General features: G+C 66.1%; 3 protein-coding genes across 3 annotated transcripts; 1 reads left to right on the top strand and 2 right to left on the bottom strand.

Moving 5' to 3' along the window:
• Positions 1 to 388: 388 nt before the first annotated feature.
• NDUFAF3 (NADH:ubiquinone oxidoreductase complex assembly factor 3) lies at positions 389 to 2939 on the bottom strand. Its single transcript, XM_065642896.1, has 5 exons — positions 2836 to 2939; positions 2482 to 2674; positions 2318 to 2384; positions 1918 to 2018; positions 389 to 1741 (listed from the first exon to the last, which is right to left on the bottom strand). The coding sequence occupies exons 1-5, from the start codon at positions 2889 to 2891 to the stop codon at positions 1646 to 1648; spliced, it is 513 nt and encodes a 170-aa protein (XP_065498968.1). The 5' UTR covers positions 2892 to 2939; the 3' UTR covers positions 389 to 1645.
• A 4152-nt stretch (positions 2940 to 7091) lies between these two features.
• Positions 7092 to 12413, top strand: DALRD3 (DALR anticodon binding domain containing 3). The gene is made up of 13 exons (XM_065642738.1): positions 7092 to 7296; positions 7365 to 7651; positions 7727 to 8007; positions 8256 to 8314; positions 8397 to 8519; positions 9418 to 9488; positions 9946 to 10004; positions 10351 to 10433; positions 10510 to 10633; positions 10743 to 10801; positions 10912 to 11025; positions 11245 to 11313; positions 11892 to 12413. The coding sequence occupies exons 1-13, from the start codon at positions 7126 to 7128 to the stop codon at positions 12009 to 12011; spliced, it is 1620 nt and encodes a 539-aa protein (XP_065498810.1). The 5' UTR covers positions 7092 to 7125; the 3' UTR covers positions 12012 to 12413.
• Positions 12303 to 17344, bottom strand: WDR6 (WD repeat domain 6). The gene is made up of 6 exons (XM_065642737.1): positions 17259 to 17344; positions 14785 to 17191; positions 14342 to 14437; positions 14020 to 14136; positions 13713 to 13831; positions 12303 to 13597 (listed from the first exon to the last, which is right to left on the bottom strand). The coding sequence occupies exons 1-6, from the start codon at positions 17323 to 17325 to the stop codon at positions 13107 to 13109; spliced, it is 3297 nt and encodes a 1098-aa protein (XP_065498809.1). The 5' UTR covers positions 17326 to 17344; the 3' UTR covers positions 12303 to 13106.
• Between the last annotated feature and the right edge of the window lie 144 nt (positions 17345 to 17488).

Below are 17488 nucleotides of genomic sequence, written 5' to 3'. Positions count from 1 at the left end.
CCCTCTTCCTTCTGTACTGCCCTGGTTCTCTTGCCTCGGCTCTGTCCTTTGCTTCCTGCACCCTCAGGAGCAGCTGAGGGACACTGTGTGTGTGAGGGGGGACAGGGAGGGGACAGCCCCAATTTTACAAGGCCGTTAGCAGCAGCTGGGCTGACGCAGGACCCTGTGCCTGTGCCAGCTGCTGCAATAAGCACGAAGGTGTTTGTGTACGTATGTGCACACCCACCCCCACGCCCCTGGAAACACTCTGCAGCTGCTTACGCACACCAGCCCCTTGGACCTGTGTTCTCCCGTGTGTGAGGAGAATTCTTCCCTTTCTTTCTTCCCTAAACATCCTATACTGTCCCCCAGCAGCCCCTGGCTGGGTGGTGCGGGTGGCACAGATCACTTGCCCAGGCTTCATGTACAGTTTATTCACCACATCGCGTGTAGGCAATGACACTGGAAGGGCACGGGCTTACAAAGGAGCTGGCACTTGTGTTTATGGATGTATGAGCAGTGCAAAGCCCCTTGGCTTGGCCTGTGCTTGCAGCACCAGGTGACAAAGGGTATTTTACACCTGTACTGGGGGACTGTGTGTCCCAACACATGCAAATATCACTCCTGCCAAAAAGTGTGTGTTTACCAGCAGTGTTTTTTCTGTAATGTTGCTGACTGAAACAAACAAACAAACAAAAACCCCAAAAAGCAAAATACTCCGTAGCACAGTGATGTCATATTAGATTTACAGATGCTAAAACCAGAGTCGTGAATTACAACATAATTGTGTCAAACACTCATTAATGCAGCTGCCTCATTAAGCAAAGCCACCCCATGACCTGACTCAGGGCAGGGGACTGCAGAGGTGGCAGGGTTTGGGGCATGAGGCTGTGATTAGGTGCACGAATCCCCTGCCCCAGGAGTGGCATCCCCAACCATGAGTCAGTGCAAGGGGCCAGGACAGTGACCATGTCCCCTGCTTGAGCTGAGCCTGCAGAAGACAAGGTGCAGCACCCAGGGACCGATGGCAGCTTCACAAGAACACCGGCACTGAGGGACACCACTAAACCCCACTGGAGGACCCTGGGCAGGCCAGTGCCAGCTGGGTCACACCAGCTGTCAGTGCTGGCTGTGCTGGGGGGGCTGCTGGCAGGTGGCAGCTCTGGCACCACACACGCTGCCCAGGGAACTGCAGCAGCCAACCCACAGTCCCCCCCGCCAGCTCTGCAGGGGTGACAAGCACACACACCTCAGGTACGTTACAGCCTCGCTCTGCTGTGCATTAACTACCACGCAATTCCTTTGTACTTCCAGTTTACATGTATTTTCCTTGTAGAGCCCCAAATGCACCTGGGGGGGGCGTGCAGCTCACCCTGCCAGCCTTGGGACGACAGTTTCTTGCTGCCAAGGCACCGGGCCGCACCTCGGCAGAACAGCGGGGCTGTGGGTGCGGAGCTGCCAGCAATGCTTGGACTGGGCAAGGAGGCTGAGAAGCCGGAGACTCTGGGTCACAGCCAAGCCCACGCATGTCACAACACCCTCCTGTATGCAGAGCCACCACCCAGCCAGCAGCTCCAGCAGTTTAGTCCAAAGCATTTCCCCACGGTGAGTGGTGAAACATGGGGGCTTCAGGCAGGCAAGGGAAGAGCTTCTCAGCCCGCAGCCCCTACACCCCCATGTAGGTGCCCCGTGGAGGGATGAGCCCAGCAGCTGCCATACGTTTTTCACTTGTTAGGAAGTTGAAGGTTGCACACGCATTCGGCTGTGAAATAGAAAAGGGAGTGAAGTCCCAGCCCAGGGGACGCAGCCCTTCCCCACAGGGCACATAACCCCCTCCCTCCTGCCCAGCCCTGAGCAGGCAGAGCCCCGGGGTGGGACACCCAGTAGCCGTCACCCTCCCCTTCACCAGGGTGCCGCCTGTGCGCACCCCATCCTCACCGTGTCCTGCACCTCCACAGCGATCCCGCACGCCCGCATCTGCTTCAGCACGGCGGGGTGGAGCCGCTCCACCCTGTCTCCTGTGCCCAGCACCAGGATCTCTGCAACCAGGACGTGACCGTGACAAGGGTGGGCAAGGGCTGTGCTCGGGCTGCCCTGCCCAGGACCGGCCCCCCCTGCACGGACCGACAGCACCCCCACAGCCCTCGCTGGGGAGCCCAAGCGAAGGGGAAACCCACCCTGCTGTGTCCCCCCCACCCCGCTGTGCCACTCCAGCTGCTGCTGCAGAGCAGGACGCCGGAGAGCAACTCCTTCCCCCAAAACCCTGCCAAGCCCAGCACAGCTCAGGAGCCAGCTCGGGCGGGCTGCGACAGCGCAGGGCCCCCACCGCCCCACGTACCTATTCGGGGCTCCAGCAGCCGGAACAGTGACAGACTCTCATGCGTGATGTCCTTGTAGGAGCCGACCTGCGGGGACACCGAGGGCACTGAGCGGGGCAGAGCGCCCCGAGGCGCCCGCCCACAGCGCGGGTGGGTCCGGCAGCCGCTGCCCCCCGGCACTCACGTTCCACTGCAGGACGGCGCGGGGCAGGATGGCGCAGGGCCCCACCACCAGGTCCCCGCTGACGGTGAAGCCGCGGTTGGTGTAGCCCTCGATGAACACGATGTTGGGAGACTCCGGCTCCAGCACCGTCACCCGCGTCCGCTGGTAGAGCTCGTCGTCCGCCGGGGTGAGGCGGTGAGCCCGGCACGGAGCGCTGCGGGGACGGGGAGCGGCGCGGACACGTGGGGCACACGGACGCTCCCGGGCAGCCCCACACAGCTTCCCACGGTCACCCCGCACCGTGAGCCCCACGGTTACCGCCCCCACTGGGATACCCCCCGCCCGGCCCCACGGTGACAGCCCCGGTGCCCGTACCCGCTCGCCGCCCGCCGCGCCGCCGGGCGCAGCAGCCGCAGCGCCGCCACCGCCATGGCCACGGCCGACCCGGCGCTGCCGGAAGCGACGAGAGGCCCCGCCCCCCGCGCGCGCCCCCTGGCGGCCGCCGCTGGCGCCGCGGGCGGCCCCGGCGCGACCGGGCTGGGACAGCGGCACCGGGCGGGGGCAGCGGGGCCGGCCCGGGGCTCCCGCCTCCTGCCGGGGGGACGGCGGGGAGGGACCTACACGCCCCCACGCCACCGCCCTCCCCCGGGCCCGCCCCGACCTGCTGCGCCCGGGGCGGGCTGCGGCCGGCGCCGGAGTGAAACCGAAAGCGGCGGCGGGGTGGGGAGCGGCACGGCGGGTGCGGGGCGCGCGGGGCACAGCGGGCTGCGCGGCCCCGGCCCGGCCCTGCCCCGGAGGTGCGGGGGTCCCGCCCGGGGCGCCCCGATCCCCGCCGCCGGGAGGGCCGCACACCGGCCCGGGCTGCTGCGCCGGAGGCTGCGGGGCTGGAGGTGAGAGGGGAGCGGGCGGCTCCCGGTGCCGGGTCCCCGTTACCGGGCCGGACGGCGGGAGGGAGCAGGACCGGGGCTCGGCTGCTGCTCCCGTCCCGCAGCCGCGGGGCGCCCGCCGGTCCCCGCGCCCGGCCCCGCGATGCAGGGGGCTCCCGGGGGTCCCCGCCGGTGCCCCGGGGCTGCGCTCCCTGCTGTGACCCCCGGCACGGTGTGTCCCGCCGTGGGGCGGCTGCTGCGGCCGGGCTGCGCCCCCCGAGCCGCCGCCGTGACTCCCCGAGCACCGCGGGCTGCGGGTCCCGCCTCCCCCTCTGCTCCGTGTCGCACTCGGTGGGGCTGGTGGCAGCGGGGGGCAGCGGACGGGAGGCTCAGGGGGGTGCCCTGGGGCAGGGGACCGATGTCCCCCACCCACCTGGGGCCAGCCAGAGCCCTGGCACCGGGAGGGTTACGGGGAAGCTCCTCGGCCTCGCGATGGGACTTTTCCCACCGCTGTGCCACGCTGTGCCGGCGTGCGGAGGCATCTGGGACCCCCAGCACCCCGCAGACGGGGAGCCTCGGTCAAGGGCAGGGTCCCGGGTTCCCCTCGGCGAGCAGCGTGTGAGCAGCGCGTGCAGCCGGTGGGGTTCCCCGCTGGGTTTCACTTCCCCGTGTTGGGGGCCGAGGGCTGGTGGCGCTGGCAGCAGCAGGACCGTGCCGGACCGTGCCAGGCGCAGGTGCCGGGGTGGGTGCCCTCCCTCGGGGACAGCTGGGGTTTCTGGGCCTCGCCGGGGGCGCCTGGGCTGGCACCAGATGCTCCAGCCCCACCGGGGCTTTGTTCGGAGCCGTTTCCTTTTGGCTCAGCCGCGTCACCCTCCTCTTGGCACCCGGCCCGCGGCGCGGGGGGGAGCCTGTGGCACAACCCCAGCTGCTGCTGGCACCCCCAGCCACAACCAGCCTGGCTCCTGCGCAGCTCCCTGGCGGTAAGTCACGCTCTCCCCCCCTCGGCCCAACAGCCACCCCAGGGTCCGGGTGGCGGTGGCCCCTGTGCCCGTCTCTCCACGGCGCCGGCGCGGGCAACGGAATCCCAAAAGCAGCTGTCCCTGCTGCGCCCAGCTGCCCTGGGGTTTCGTTACCCGCGCTCCCGCCCTTGCCTCGCCCCACGTGCCCCCCACCCCGCTGCTGCCCCACACCAGGCCCAGCACCGGGCAAGAGCCGCTTGCCCCGCTCCGATTCCCCAGTGGGGCTGGGGCAGTGTGTGGGGGCCACACGGGGAGGACGGGGGTGTTGGGATGGGGGATCACGGGTGCGCAGCCCCGCACACCGGGGCTGGGGGCTCTCCAGCGGTCTCGTGTCCCCAACAGCTAAAACCAGCAGGTCACTTCCTGGGGACGCGCTGCTGGGTCAACGTGCTGAGTGGTGGATGTGGCCACCTGCGCCAGGGTGGCAAAGGGTCAGGAGATGCTGCACGAGCTTCCTGCCGCTGCCAGCCCACGCCAGGATCTCCCTGTCCCCCCCAGCAGCCCCCCGGTGCTGGCTGGGATGAGCAGTGCCTGGGCAGCACCTGTCCCTTGGGAGAGAGACGGCTTTGGAATGACACGATCACTCCCGCTGAGCGGGCAGCCAGAGGCCATCGGGGATGTCGTGTCTGTCCAAAGCTCTTTCGGCACCTCCAAGAGCCCCCCCGGGCCGCTGCACCGCCAGGCCTCACGTGGGCTGCCCGCAGGGACCCTGGTGCTCTGGGGATGGGGATGGATCCAGCCTGGACTCCTCCAAGCAGCAACACGAAGTCTGAGCGTGCTCCCAGCCCTCACCGCTGTGTCCCCCCCCAGGCAGGGTCCAGGACGGCTCCTGCCCTGCGGACAGTCAGCAGTTGGTCTGGTGTGAGCAGCGATTCTCAGATCACCTCTTGGCTGTGGGTGGTGCAGGGAGCACCCCACCGCAGCACGGCCCTGCACTGCTGGGGGGGGTGACACGTGCACCCCCCTGAGCTGGGGGACACGTCCCCACTCCTGCCCCGGGGCTGTGGGTTCGCACTGGCTGCAGCCCCGAAACCAGCCGCTGTGTTCCCGGCAGAGCCACGCAACCGGCCATGCTGCCAGGATCTGCCCTCGCCCCAGCCCCCCCCCGTGCACGCGAGCCCTGGAGGAACCGGTTTGGGCCCTGCGGGCAGAGCGGCCCCCCCGGCCCTGCGGGGAGGGCAGGAAGGGAGCGCGGTCCCCAGCTCCCCGGGACACGTGCTCCTCGCTGCCGCGGGGGTGGTTTGGTACTTCCTGGGTTCCTGCTCCCCGCCAGCTGGCCTGGTGTCGCAGGGCTGGGTGCGTGCCGGGCCCCTGTCCCCATCCCCAGGTTGCAGCGGCAGTTCCGGCTGCACCATTCGGGGCCCCGGCGGCAGCATGGGCCCCTTCTCTGGAGACGCCGCAGCCACAGAGCAGCTCAGCTCTGCAGATGTGATCAAGACCACAATGGCGCAATCTAATCGTTTCCACTGACTTCCTCCCAGTGCTGATGAGCGGGACACGTTGCTGATGCGCTGGGTGGGAGGGCAGCGCCTTGCACCCGTCCTCTGCCAGGTCCAGCGAGCAGGCTCGGAGGAGAGAATGGCAGGCATCATAGAATAGTTTGGGTTGGAAAGATCTTCAGATCTCCCCCAGTGCCCCCCCTGCCACGAGCATGGACATTGCACCAGCTCAGGTTGCTCAGAGCCCCGTCCAGCCTGATGTCTCCAGGGATGGGGCACGTCCGTTGAGGCTGCTCTGCCGAGCCCAGGGTTGCTCTGTGCTCCCAGCCAGGCTCTGCCTTACACCCTCCGGTCCATCCAAACCCGCCCGCCTGGGGCTGCCCACGGCCTTGCAGCCGGGCCGTGCTGTGCCAGCGGCTCAGCCCCTCTGCCCCGGTGCAGCGGCCGCTCCTGCTCCCATTCGGTCACCAGCGGTTTGGGGTTGCAGGAGCAGCCCTGGGGGGCTGACAGGTGCTGCCCCCTGCTCTCTGGGCTGCAGCAGACCCCGCGCTGTTGTGGTCAACCATGAAGTGTTGGCCGTTAACAGGTGCCAAATATTAAAGCAAATAAATCAAGCACGAGTCATTATGGTTGTGTATGGCAGTGATGGGCTCTTTTTTTCTTGTTTCGTGTCCCATTGCTTTTCTTATTTAGGTAAAGCTGATTTTTCCTTATTGCACAAATGATTTTTCTTATAGCTCTTACTATTGTTTTCGCTATGCTTTAAAAAAAGAAAGAGACTATTTATTGTACAGGTGCTAAATTGTTTCTCAATCTTATTGTTTGGAGGAGGCCCAAAGAAATTCAGACAAGAAGTCTTTCTCCTTATTATTATTACTTGCCTTCTTAAAAACAAAACAAAGTGGAAAATATACCCTTTGTACTATGTGACCGTTTAGAAAAGCAGTGTCTCATTTTAAACTAGTTATTTGCCTAATGGGTTGTATTATTTGAAAAAAAAACCAATAGAAAGCTCTTTCTCTGTGCTGTCGCTGAAGGTGTTTAGAATGACTCTGCCCACCTGCCCGGCCCGGCCCGCCACACCCATCATGGCGGGCCCGCCACACCCATCATGGCGGGCCCGCCACACCCATCACGGCGGGCCCGCGTTGCCCGCCACGCACATCATGGCGGCCCCGCACCCGGTACCTCCAAGATGGCCGCTGGGCTCCACCCAACCCGCTCAACATGGCCGCCTGGGAGCGCTGCGCGCCGCGCTCAACATGGCGGCTGCCGGCCGGGGAGGGAGAGCGCGTCGGTGACGTCACCTCCGGTCCCGGCGGAAGTGGTGGCTGGGCTGCCATGGAGACTGGCGAGGAGCGGCCGGCGGTGGCGGCGACGCTGCGGGCGCTGAACGGGGCGCTGGGGCGGCCCGCGGGGGTCTGGCTGAAGGAGAGCGGCGCCCGCAACCTGCGGCACCGGGACTTCCTAGCGCCGCGGGCCGCGCTGAGCGCCGCCTTCCCCGGGGGACAGGTAGGCCGCGGCGGGGCGGGGGGGCCGGGGCCTGCGCCGGGCCTGACTCGTCACCGTGTCCCCGGCAGGTGCCCGCTGACGTCATGGCGGGCGTGACGTCACTGGCAGGCCCGGGGGTGCTGGCGGTGCGGGGCTGCCGGCAGACGCCGGCGGGGCTGGCGGTGCAGCTGCGGCGCCCCGAGGCCTTTCGGCGCCTGCTGGGGCTACCGCCCGGCCCGGCCCCCGCGGCGGAGCCCCCGGGCCGCTGGGTGGTTCTGCACTGCCCGGCCCTGCGCGGCCCCTCCGCCCTGCGGCCCCGCCACCTCCGCCCGCTCCTGCTGGCCGAACACCTGGCCCGGCTGCTGCGCGCCCAGGGGTGAGTGCCCGGCCCCGGCCCCGGCCCCGCCGCCCGGCCCCGGGCTGCCAGCGCCCACCTCTCCCTCTCCCGCAGGGTCGGTGTCCGCCTGGTCCCTGCCCTGGCCGATGTGGGGAGCCGGGAGGTCCTGCGGCAGCTCCGCGTCGACTGGCCCTCCAGCTCCGCCGGCTCGGCCCTCCCCGATGCCGTCTCGGCCTTGAAACGAGCGCTGGGCCAGTCCCCCTGTGCCGCTGGCTGTGAGCAGGGCCTGGGCACAGCTTCGCTGCCAGGGGATGTCATCTGTGCTGTGCACTTGAAGAGCTTCGTGGAGCAGCAGGGCTTGGTGGGCTACGACCCCAACCTGGATGTCCTTCTTGGTGAGCCTCACGTGTACAGCATCTCTAGTGTGACAGCAGGGAGGTGATCAGCTGCAAACAGGCCTCTTTTGGTTTTTTCCAGTTGTTTTCCCAGAAAATAATTGGGATTAGATCCAAATTGCTTTCTCATTCCCCTTCGATCTGGTTTGAGTCAGACATGCAGACAGGCTGGGGCAGACCCGATGGGGCGGGATGGCAGGAGGTGGCAAGCCCTTGTGTTCCGCTCTGAATGTCCTTCCTCCTTCCAGTGACAGAGGGGAAGCTGCAGGCCCTCGCTGAGCTGCAGCAAGCCGTTCTGCAGTGCACGGTGAGTAACACTTGCGCTTTCCAGACCTCATTTCCTTCTGTTGCATGATGGTGTGTGAGCTCCCTGCTGTGCTCTGCTGCAGGCTGGAGGCCAGGGGAGCTGCTGCAGCATCGTGCATGTGGTGAGCTGCGAGGAGGAATTCCAGCAGCAGCAGCTGGATCTGCTCTGGAGGATTTTGGATCCAGGAGCCCATACAGCTTTGCAGGTGAGGAACCTCCACCCTCCTCACTGCGGCCCCCGGCATCCTTGCACTCAGCCAGCCTCCTGTGATCCCTGCAGCAAATGCTGAGGCTGGGCCTCGTGAGGCTTCCCTTTCTCTTGGCGGCCCCTCCACACACAGACCTGGGTGGTGGGGCAGCCTCTCTGCCCTTGGGATTTCAGTGCTGAAGCGCTTGTGTCAGGAATAGTGTGGCCAGCAGGACTAGAGAAGTGATCGTTCCACTTTACTCGGTGCTGCTGAGGCTGCACTTTGAATCCTGGGGCCAGTTTTGGGCCCCTCACTACAAGACACTGAGGTGCTGGAGCGAGTTCAGAGGAAGCGATGAAGCTGGTGAGGGGCCTGGAGCACAAGTGTGATGAGGAATGGCTGAGGGAACTGGGGCTGTTCAGCCTGGAGGAAAGGTGGCTGAGGGGAGAACGTAACACTCTCTGCAACTGCCTGAAAGGAGGTTGTAGCATGGAGGGTGTTGGTCTCTTCTCCCCAGTAGCAAGTGATAGGACAAGTGGAAATGGCCTCAAGTTGCACCAGGGGAGGTTTAGATTGGACATTGGGAACAATTTATTCACAGAAAGGCTTGCGAAGCAGTGCAACAGGCTGCCCAGGGAAGTGGTGGAGTCACCATCCGTGAAAGGGTTTAAAAGGTGCATAGATGAGGTTCTTAGGGACATGGTTTAGTGCTAGAGTTAGGTTAGGTTATGGTTGGACTCAATGATCCTGAGGATCTCTTCCAACTGGAATGATTCTGTGATTCTAAAGGGCGGGGGCAGAAGACTGCAGGGACACAGCTGGAGTGGGTCTGGTTTTAGGGGTGTTCTCCTGCACCGTGTTTTGATAGAACTTCTGAATCTTTGACCCCAGCCCTGGCCTCACCTCTCTCTCTCAGAAACACCTTGTCTGTGGCCCAGTGAAGGTGACAAACCCCTCATCGCCCATCGGAGCAGATGAGTACTTCCAGTAAGTTGGTGTGTAGCGAGGCTCCCTGCTCTCTGCCCGGCCCCGTGGGCACCCAGGCAGCCACGCTGCAGCGCTGAGCGAGCTGGTGGGACGTGAAGAGTTCTGTGTGGTCCCTCCATTCTGTTTTCAGTGGCCTCAGGGCTGTTTTGAGGACTGGAGGTGCAGAATGGAGGGCCCCGGGCCCTCCCCAGCCTTAATGCTGCTTCTGGCCCCCTCGGGAGCCAGAGTGCAGGGTGGTGTCTCTCTGCCTTCATGTGTTAGTACATGGCCCTGGCACAGGGCTGGCTTCCTTGCAGCCCTCTCCAGGCAGTGCTCGCGGTGCAGCTGTCCCTGCCCAGCTCCTGGAGCTTTTGTACCACTTTGGCTGGGTCGCTGCTGCAGCTGGGGGAGCCCTGGGATGCTCTCTGGGGCCGGCTCAGGCAGGGGCAGTGACCGTGAGTTTCTGTGTTCCTCCTAGGCTCCGAAGGCGCCAGATGTATGAAGCCTCTGTGATGAAGTACGGGGAGCTGGCGCAAGGTGAGGGTTTGCTCTGCGGCCCCATGCGTGTGGATGCCGCTCCATCCCTGTCTCCCCTGGTCCCGTGAGTGTCCGCCTCACTCTGTGCCTGCAGCTGGCAGTGCTTCCTCTCCCCTCTGCTGCAGAGCCAGGTGCTGACCTGGTGTGGAGGAAGGTGTTTAAATTGCCACGGGGACACAGGCACAGAGCAGCACCTGCAGCTGGGGGCCAGGGCTGGGGAAGTGGAGTGGTCCCCAGCTTCCACCGGAGCACCCTGGCCCCAGGGGAGGTCCCTGCCTGGGTGCTGGGGGTGACATTACATGGAAATGGAGCGAGCTGTGTGTGATGCCACTTGTGTTCTCCACAGATGAAGCCTGGACTGAGGTGATTGACACTCTCACAGCAGCTGCCATCAGGTTTGAGATGCTGAGCACTGCGCACCGCAGTCAGGTAGGACGGGGGTTTGTGCAGAGCAGGGGCAGGCCAATACCAGAACGTCTGGACTGTGATGTCTCCCTGCCCTCAGATCACCCTGGACCTGGAGAACAGCAGCATTTCCACAAAGGGAACCAAGAGCGGTGCCTTTGTGATGTACAACTGTGCCCGCCTGGCTACACTCTTCGACACCTACCAGCGGGCTGTGGAGCAGGGTGAGCGCCAGCCCCTCCACCCTCCTCTCAGCCACTCCTGGGTTGTTGCTCATGCCTGGAGCCACAAGGGCTTCTCTGGCCGCAACAAAAGTCTCCCACCTCCTACCAGGCACATACCCACCTCTGCCACCAGCGTCAGAACTGAACTTCTCCTGCCTGCGGGAAGAGGTGAGTGCTGAGCAGGGGAACGTGGGGACCTGCGTGCCCTCAGCTCTGGTGATGGGTGCTGCTGGCCTGGCAGGATCCATCCCTCTCTGACACAAGTAATCCTTTCACAGGGTGAGTGGCTCCTGCTCTTCAACTACCTCCTGCCCTTCCCTGAAGTCCTGCAGCAGGCAGCACAGCTGCCCCCACCCAGCAAGGGGATCCGGATCACAGCCAACACAGAGACAGTAAGTGCCGCGTCCAGAGCACCCATGGGTGCTGCTCCAATGGTCCCAGCCCAGGGTACAGCTGCGCACTCACAGGGTGCTGCCCACCAGTGAGTGACTCGGGCAGTGCCGAGGGAAGAGACCACAGCACCCTGGGGCTGCTCCTGCTGCACATGGGGTGGAGGTGGGCCCAAGACCAACCCGACCCCACTGTGCCAGCAGCAGCTCCCTCCATTGCAGGTGTGCAAGTTCCTGATCCAGCTCAGCATGGATTTCAGCTCCTACTACAACCGGGTCCACATCCTGGGGGTGAGTTGGATATTCTGGGTCGTGGAGAAAAGGGTGGTCAGGGGAGACCTTCTCGCTCTCTGCAACTACCTGAAAGGAGGTTGTAGTGAGGAGGGTGTTGGTCTCTTCTCTCAAGTAGCAAGGAATAGAACAAGAGGGAATGGCCTCAAGTTGCACCTGGGGAGGTTTAGACTGGATGTTCGGAAAAATTTATTCACAGAAAGGCTTATGAAGCAGTGCAACAGGCTGTCCAGGGAGGCAGTGGAGTCACCATCCATGGAGGGGTTGAACAGACATGTAGATGAGATTCTTAGGGACATGGTTTAGTGACGGTGTTGGGTTAATGGTTGGACTCGAAGACCTTGAGGGTCTCTTCCAACCAAAATGCTTCTATGATTTGCTGGAGGGCTGTGGCCCTGCTGTCATCCCCAAGGCTGGATGGTGGCTGTGGGGCTCTGTGGTGGCCGGGATGTGATGCAGCCCTGCACCAGCCCCTCGAGGATGTGTACGCAGGGCATGGAGGCAGCGGTGCCTGTCAGGCTAGCCCAGTGAGGGGAAATAGGGCCACCAGCCTCAAGTCGCTGCCGTTCTCCCTGCAGGAGCCGTTCCCTCACCTATTCGACCAGATGTTTGCCCGCCTGCGGCTGCTGGGAGCAGTAAGGGACGTGTTCCACAGCGCCCTGGCCACTCTGCACCTCCCTCCACTCAGCCAGATCTGAACCTCTGCTGAAGAGCTGTGCTACAGTGTGACAGGCTCCAGGACAACGTGCCATGAGGGGAAGGACAGGGTATGTCCCCCTGGCAGGGTGAGGGGCTGCCCCAGGGGCAGGCAGGGAGCCAGGGGCCACCTCAGCCCCACGTAGGCACTTTCCCTCCCACTGCCCACAAGTTCTGGGCGTTTGGCTACGCGCACCCCATGGCTGTACCTAGCAGGAACCGGGCTGGGGAGCACGGGGGAGGTGGCACTGAGGACCAGGACACCACAAAGCCAAACACCAACCTTGCATCCCTCAAAACCATTTATTGACGGTAGCTCCATGCTGGCAGGGAGCTCCTGAGGCTCAAGGCTCCCACTGGGTCTCAGGCCGGGCTCCGGTACCGGAGTGTAATACACATGTTGCTGGACAAACGTGTTGTGTGTTTCTGACCGCATCGTGGCACTTTGCCCCACACAGGGACCACATGCAGCTTCTTGTCCTTCCCTGAGCTGCAACTCTCCTGGGTCTTGCTGCTGTGCAGAACTGCTTGCTGTGAGGCAGCTTGGAAGGGCTGCTCTGAGTCTGGGCCCAGGCTGGCCCAGCACATCTTGGGCTGCTGTGGAGGATCAGTATCCCCACTTACTTCTGCATGGTCCCCAGCACGGCAGGGTCAGGGCTGTCACACAGGGCCCTGTCCCCAGGAGCATGAGGCTGCAGGCACCAGTGCCCAACCAGTCTTGTGGTCCTGCTGCCCTCAAGCTCTCAGGGCTGGGAACAATGCTCAGCCCCCTCCTGAGCAGGTTCCTCTTTGGGACCAGGGCTGGAGAGCCTGGACACGGATCCCTCACACCTCGGGGAGGAGGAGCTTCTCCTGCACAGGGAGCCCCACTCCTTTATTGCCTGGGGAGCTGTGAGCTGGTCCAGGATGGGCCACATCCGCTGCCTCCCCATGAGACCACCAGCCTGAAATGCCCCAGATGAGGCTGTGCTGTCCCCAAAGGGGCCAAGCACATCCGTCTCCTCAAGAGGGGAAACATCAGCATCGGGGGCTGTGGTGAGGGGCAGGGGGCCCGCCCCAGACCAGAGTGGAGCAGGAAGTGCTGGCTGCCTGCCCCGTTACTGGGGAGCCTCTAGTGGAGGGGGCTCAGGGGTGGCCATCCCACGCAGCACCTCCAGCCCCTGCCCACAGAGCACGCAGCAGTAGCTCAGCGCCCCCCCAGCTTCCGCCACCTCCCAGCAGTCCAGCTCTGCCAGGTCAGGCACGTGGAAGAAGGTGGTGCTGAGCGTGTCCAGCCCGCCCGGGCCCCAGCGCCACAGCGTCAGGCGCTGGTCCACCGAGGCCGAGAGCAGCAGGTCCGGCCGCAGCACCCGTATCCCTGTCACATGTGCGGCGTGGGCGCAAGGCCTGGCCACCCGCTCCAGGACACGCAGGCAGGTCCCTGCTGTGCCCTCGCCCCCGCCCAGGGCCACCTCCAGCAGGCAGACATGGATGGAGCCATCGTCGCTGCCGCTGGCCACTAGGTATGGTCCCTCCGGCGTCTGGTGGATGTGGAGGCTGTTCACACCGCAGCTGTGGGCCATGATGGTGAGCAGCGGGGCACCCAGGGCTGGGAAAAGAGGCTCGGTCAGGAGAGAAACGCTCACCCTGGCTGGAGGGCACGGAGGAGCCACCAGTGTGGCCACCCTCGGGGATGGAGCTGAGCTGCCAGCAGCTGCACCCACCCAGGGGCTGCATCTCGCCCTCCCCTTGGTGCAGGGCATCTACTGCGTCCTTGATGGGGTTGGAGATGTCCCAGAAGGCAACGCCGCCATCGGTGGCTGCGCTGCACAAGAGGTGCCTCCTGGAAGGGAGGTGTTGGGGGAGCCTCCGGCTGCAGCCCTGTGACCAGCAGCCATGAGGGTCCCCACCAAGAACTGGGGAAGCAGCAGAACAGCCCCCATGGAGCGATTTCTCCTTTTTGTCTGCCCGCTAAGCTGCCATCCCTGGATGCTTCTCCCCGGAGGTCACAGCACAGCATTTGGGGCTCACCTCTCCCCTCCTGCCCATGTGTGCAGGAACGCCTCCACCTTCAGCACACAGCGCTGGTGGTGAAACGACTCCGCCACCAGCACCAGCTTCTGAGCGGCCTCCAGCAGCCCAAACACCCTGCGATGGAGTGGGGGGGCAGTTGGCCATGGGAGAAGGGGCTCTCAGTACCTCTGCCCCCACTTCCCACCATGCGCCATCCTGCTCCCGGCTCAGGGCTGGCCACGGCCGTGGCAGCAGCGTGCTCCGTGGATCCCGGTCTGCTCCCATCCCCAACACCAGCTCAGCTCCTTTCTCCCTGCCAGGCCCCAAGACAGTTCCTCACCGGACTGATCCATCACTGCAGGCGGCAGCCAGGAACTCCCAGGGTGTCAGCAGCTGCTTGGAGCTGGTCCCAGGTATGACAGAGAGGGACATGTACCTGCAGCAAACACGTGACACTCACCAATGCCTCGGTGACATCTGCAGCCCCAGGGAGGCAGGTGGTCCAGCAGAGCAGCCCAAGCCCAGCATGGGATGCAGCTCTGAGCCCTCAGAGGAGGCAGGAAGAAAGACCAAGCCTTTCCCTAACCCCTAAAGTCCATTGAGGCCCAGCTGCTGGGCACAGGACACCAGGGACGCGTGCCTAAAGCCAAGCCGGCTCCTTCTGCCTCAGCTGAGCCCACAGCTGCACAGAGCTGGTATCCCAGCAGAGACCAGCGCAGTTCCCAGCGCCCTCCCAGACCGCGGTCACCACTAACCCCACCTTGGGCAGTCCCCAAACATCACCTCGTCTCCGGGTCCATCTTGACGAGCTTGTGCCTGTTCTTCTTCCGCTCCCAGTGCTCGTCCAGCCGGTGGGAGGCCACATGGATGACCTGGCAGGCCACGGCGCTCTCAGAGGCCGGGTCCGCAGCACACAGCAGTCGGTAGCACTCGATCTGTGCCCGGCCGCCCGCAGAGAAGAGCAGAGTGGACGAGCCCTCGGCGCTGGGTCCTGTGGGCCTGGCCAGCGCCAGCGCCCTCACGCTGGAGATGTGGTCGCTGAGCCGCGTGAGAGGCACGGCTGCCCGGGAGTGCTCGCTGAGCGCCAGGACACAGGCCGTGGTGTCCTCGCTGCCGGTGATGAAGACATTAAGGGTGGCGTGGCCGGGCACCTCCACCGTCCCCAGGCGCCGCACGCAGGTGATCTCCCGCCCGTGCAGGGATGACAGGAGCACCTGCTGCTCGCAGGGCTCGGGCTCGCGGTGGCACAGCATCACGTCCCCGCACTTGACAAAGGCGAAGGCCTCAGCCGAGGGGCTGCTGCAGTAGCTCCAGGAGCGGTGCCCCCCGCCGCAGGGGATGCAGTGGAGGTTCTCACCGGTTCTGCTGCTCCACACCACAAAGTTGTCAGCATGAAAGCCCAGCACGAGCAGGTCCCCATCTGGGGTGAAGCGCAGCTCCTCGAGCCACTGCAGCCCTTTGCAGGGCCTGTCCTTCCGCAGGACCTCCAGCTGCTGGTCCTGCAGGCGGAGCTGGCGGTAGCAGCCGTCCCGCCCGGTGCTGTAAATATAGCCTCCGTGGCAGGACACTGAGGTAACCCCTGTCTTCTCGTGGAGCCCAAAGAGCACGGACAATGGGGCCTCAATAGGAAGAGCCTCTTTGTGCAACAAGGAAGGGAGCTCCAACTCACTGCCGGAGTCCTTGCTTGCTGGGCTGGTGCTGCCATCGGTGATGCCGCTGCTTCCTGCAGCCAAGCCTGGGGAGCTGCTGCAAGGGAAGAGGAGGAGGGAGCCCCGGCGGTCCCCGCAGACCAGGAGCCCTCCCTGGGGCAGGAAGGCCGCACAGGTGTGCCAGCGCTGCTTGCAGAGGGGCAGCAGGTACCGTCCCATGAGCCGCACCCAGGGTGCCTGCCTGGGGCGGTGGGTGACATCCAGCCAGAGCATCTCCCCGTCGGGCCCGGAAGCCAGGAGGGCAGCGGTGTCAGAGGGCAGCCCAGGGCGGGGGGCCCAGCTCAGCCCACGCACGGCCCCTTCGAACAGCCGCAGCTCGGCGGTGGTCCCGGGGTGGCCCAGGGCAAAGATGAGGAGGCGTCCGTCACCACCGGCCAGGGCACAGAGCGCCTCGGCCCCGCCGGGCAGGGGAGCGGCCGCCAGCAGCCCGCGGGGTCCGACAGCAGCGGGGGGCAGCACCGGCACCCAGCGCCCCGCCGGCACCTCGTACTCCGCCAGCCCGCCCGCCTCGTCCAGCGCCAGCACCCGCCGCGGCCCCGCCAGCAGCACAGCCCGCGGCCGCCCCGGGGCCCCCAGCGCCGCTGCCACCGGGGCCGCGTCCGAGACCGCCCGCCGGGGCCGCCAGAGCCGGACGCCGCCGTCGTCCCCACCCGTGGCGAGGCAGCCGCCGGCGGGACGCAAGGCCAGGGCGCGCAGGGCCCCACGGTGCCCCCGTCGCGCTCTCCGCACGCCGCCGCCGCCGTCCCACTCCAGGCAGGCGCTGTCCTCCCCGGCGCTCACCGGGCACGGCCCCCGCAGCGCCACGGCCGCCACCCGCGCCCCGTGCCCGTAACACACCAGCAGGCAGGAGCCGTCCCGCTCCCCGGGCCCGCCGCCCAGCGCGCCCACGGCCCAGAGCCGCACGCTGCGGTCCTCGGAGGCGGAGGCGAGCAGCCCCCGCGGCGCCGCGTAGCAGAGCGCCAGCACCGCGCCCCGGTGCCCCAGCAGCCGCCGCCGCGGGGTCTCCGCCGCCGCCGCCCGCCACACCACCACGGCCCCCGCCGCCGTCCCGGCCGCCAGCGCCAGCCGCTCCCAGCCCGTCCCCGCGAGCGCGGCGCAGCGCAGCGCCCCGGCCCCGCCGCAACTCGCCCGCCGCAGCCAGCGCCCGCCGCCCCGCCACTCGTACAGCGCCACGGCCCCGCCGCCCAGCGCCAGCGCCAGCCGCCCGCCCGCCGCCCAGCGCGCCTCCCACACCCGCGCCCCGAGCTCCCGCGCCGCCCCGCCGCCGCACGCCGCCAGCCGCGCCCCGCCGCCGCGCCGCACCGCCAGCACCGCCAGCCAGCGCCCGCCGAACGCCACCACCCGCACCGCCGCCCCGCCGGCGGGGCCGGGCTCGGCCCGCAGCCCCTGCACGCTGGTCTCACGCAGCACGATCCGCCGCCCCGCCACCGCCGCCGGCCCAGCGCCGCTCAGCCGGAACGCCGCCACCTCCGGGCCCGTGCCTGCGGGACAGCGCGTCAGCCGCCACCGCGGCCCCGCCGCCCGCCCCGGCCCCGGCCCCGCGCTCACCCGCCAGCAGCACGTCCCCGGCGAACTCCAGCGCCGTCACCGGCGCCACCAGCGCCACCGACTCCATCTTGGCGCCGCCGCCGCCGTCGCCGGGCTCCACGCGCCTCCGCTGCGCCCGCCGCTCATTGGCGGGGCCCCGGGCACCTCCCCTGCGCCCGCCGCTCATTGGCTGGAGCCCGTCGCCCCGCCCCCAGATCACGCGGGGCCGGCGCCCGTCTCTCCACGCTTTA

Source organism: Caloenas nicobarica, chromosome 11 (genome assembly GCF_036013445.1).
Source record: "Caloenas nicobarica isolate bCalNic1 chromosome 11, bCalNic1.hap1, whole genome shotgun sequence".
Classification (NCBI taxonomy): Eukaryota; Metazoa; Chordata; class Aves; order Columbiformes; family Columbidae; genus Caloenas; species Caloenas nicobarica.
Note: the sequence above shows the minus strand (reverse complement) of the source record. Positions and strands in the feature narration are given on the sequence as shown.

Bases quoted from the DNA above. Each gene is read 5' to 3' on its own strand.
- NDUFAF3 (XM_065642896.1), bottom strand. From the start codon at position 2,891: ATGGCGGTGGCGGCGCTGCGGCTGCTGCGCCCGGCGGCGCGGCGGGCG. The intron at 2,675-2,835 runs GTACGGGCACCG...CCGTCCCCGCAG, and splicing joins GCGCGGCGGGCGGCGAGCGG to CGCTCCGTGCCGGGCTCACC. The intron at 1,742-1,917 runs GTGAGGATGGGG...TCTATTTCACAG, and splicing joins CTGTGGAGGTGCAGGACACG to CCGAATGCGTGTGCAACCTT.
- WDR6 (XM_065642737.1), bottom strand. From the start codon at position 17,325: ATGGAGTCGGTGGCGCTGGTGGCGCCGGTGACGGCGCTGGAGTTCGCC. The intron at 17,192-17,258 runs GTGAGCGCGGGG...GCTGTCCCGCAG, and splicing joins CGGGGACGTGCTGCTGGCGG to GCACGGGCCCGGAGGTGGCG. The intron at 14,137-14,341 runs GTGAGGAACTGT...ACTCCATCGCAG, and splicing joins TGCAGTGATGGATCAGTCCG to GGTGTTTGGGCTGCTGGAGG.
- DALRD3 (XM_065642738.1), top strand. From the start codon at position 7,126: ATGGAGACTGGCGAGGAGCGGCCGGCGGTGGCGGCGACGCTGCGGGCG. The intron at 7,652-7,726 runs GTGAGTGCCCGG...CCTCTCCCGCAG, and splicing joins CGGCTGCTGCGCGCCCAGGG to GGTCGGTGTCCGCCTGGTCC. The intron at 10,634-10,742 runs GTGAGCGCCAGC...ACCTCCTACCAG, and splicing joins CCAGCGGGCTGTGGAGCAGG to GCACATACCCACCTCTGCCA.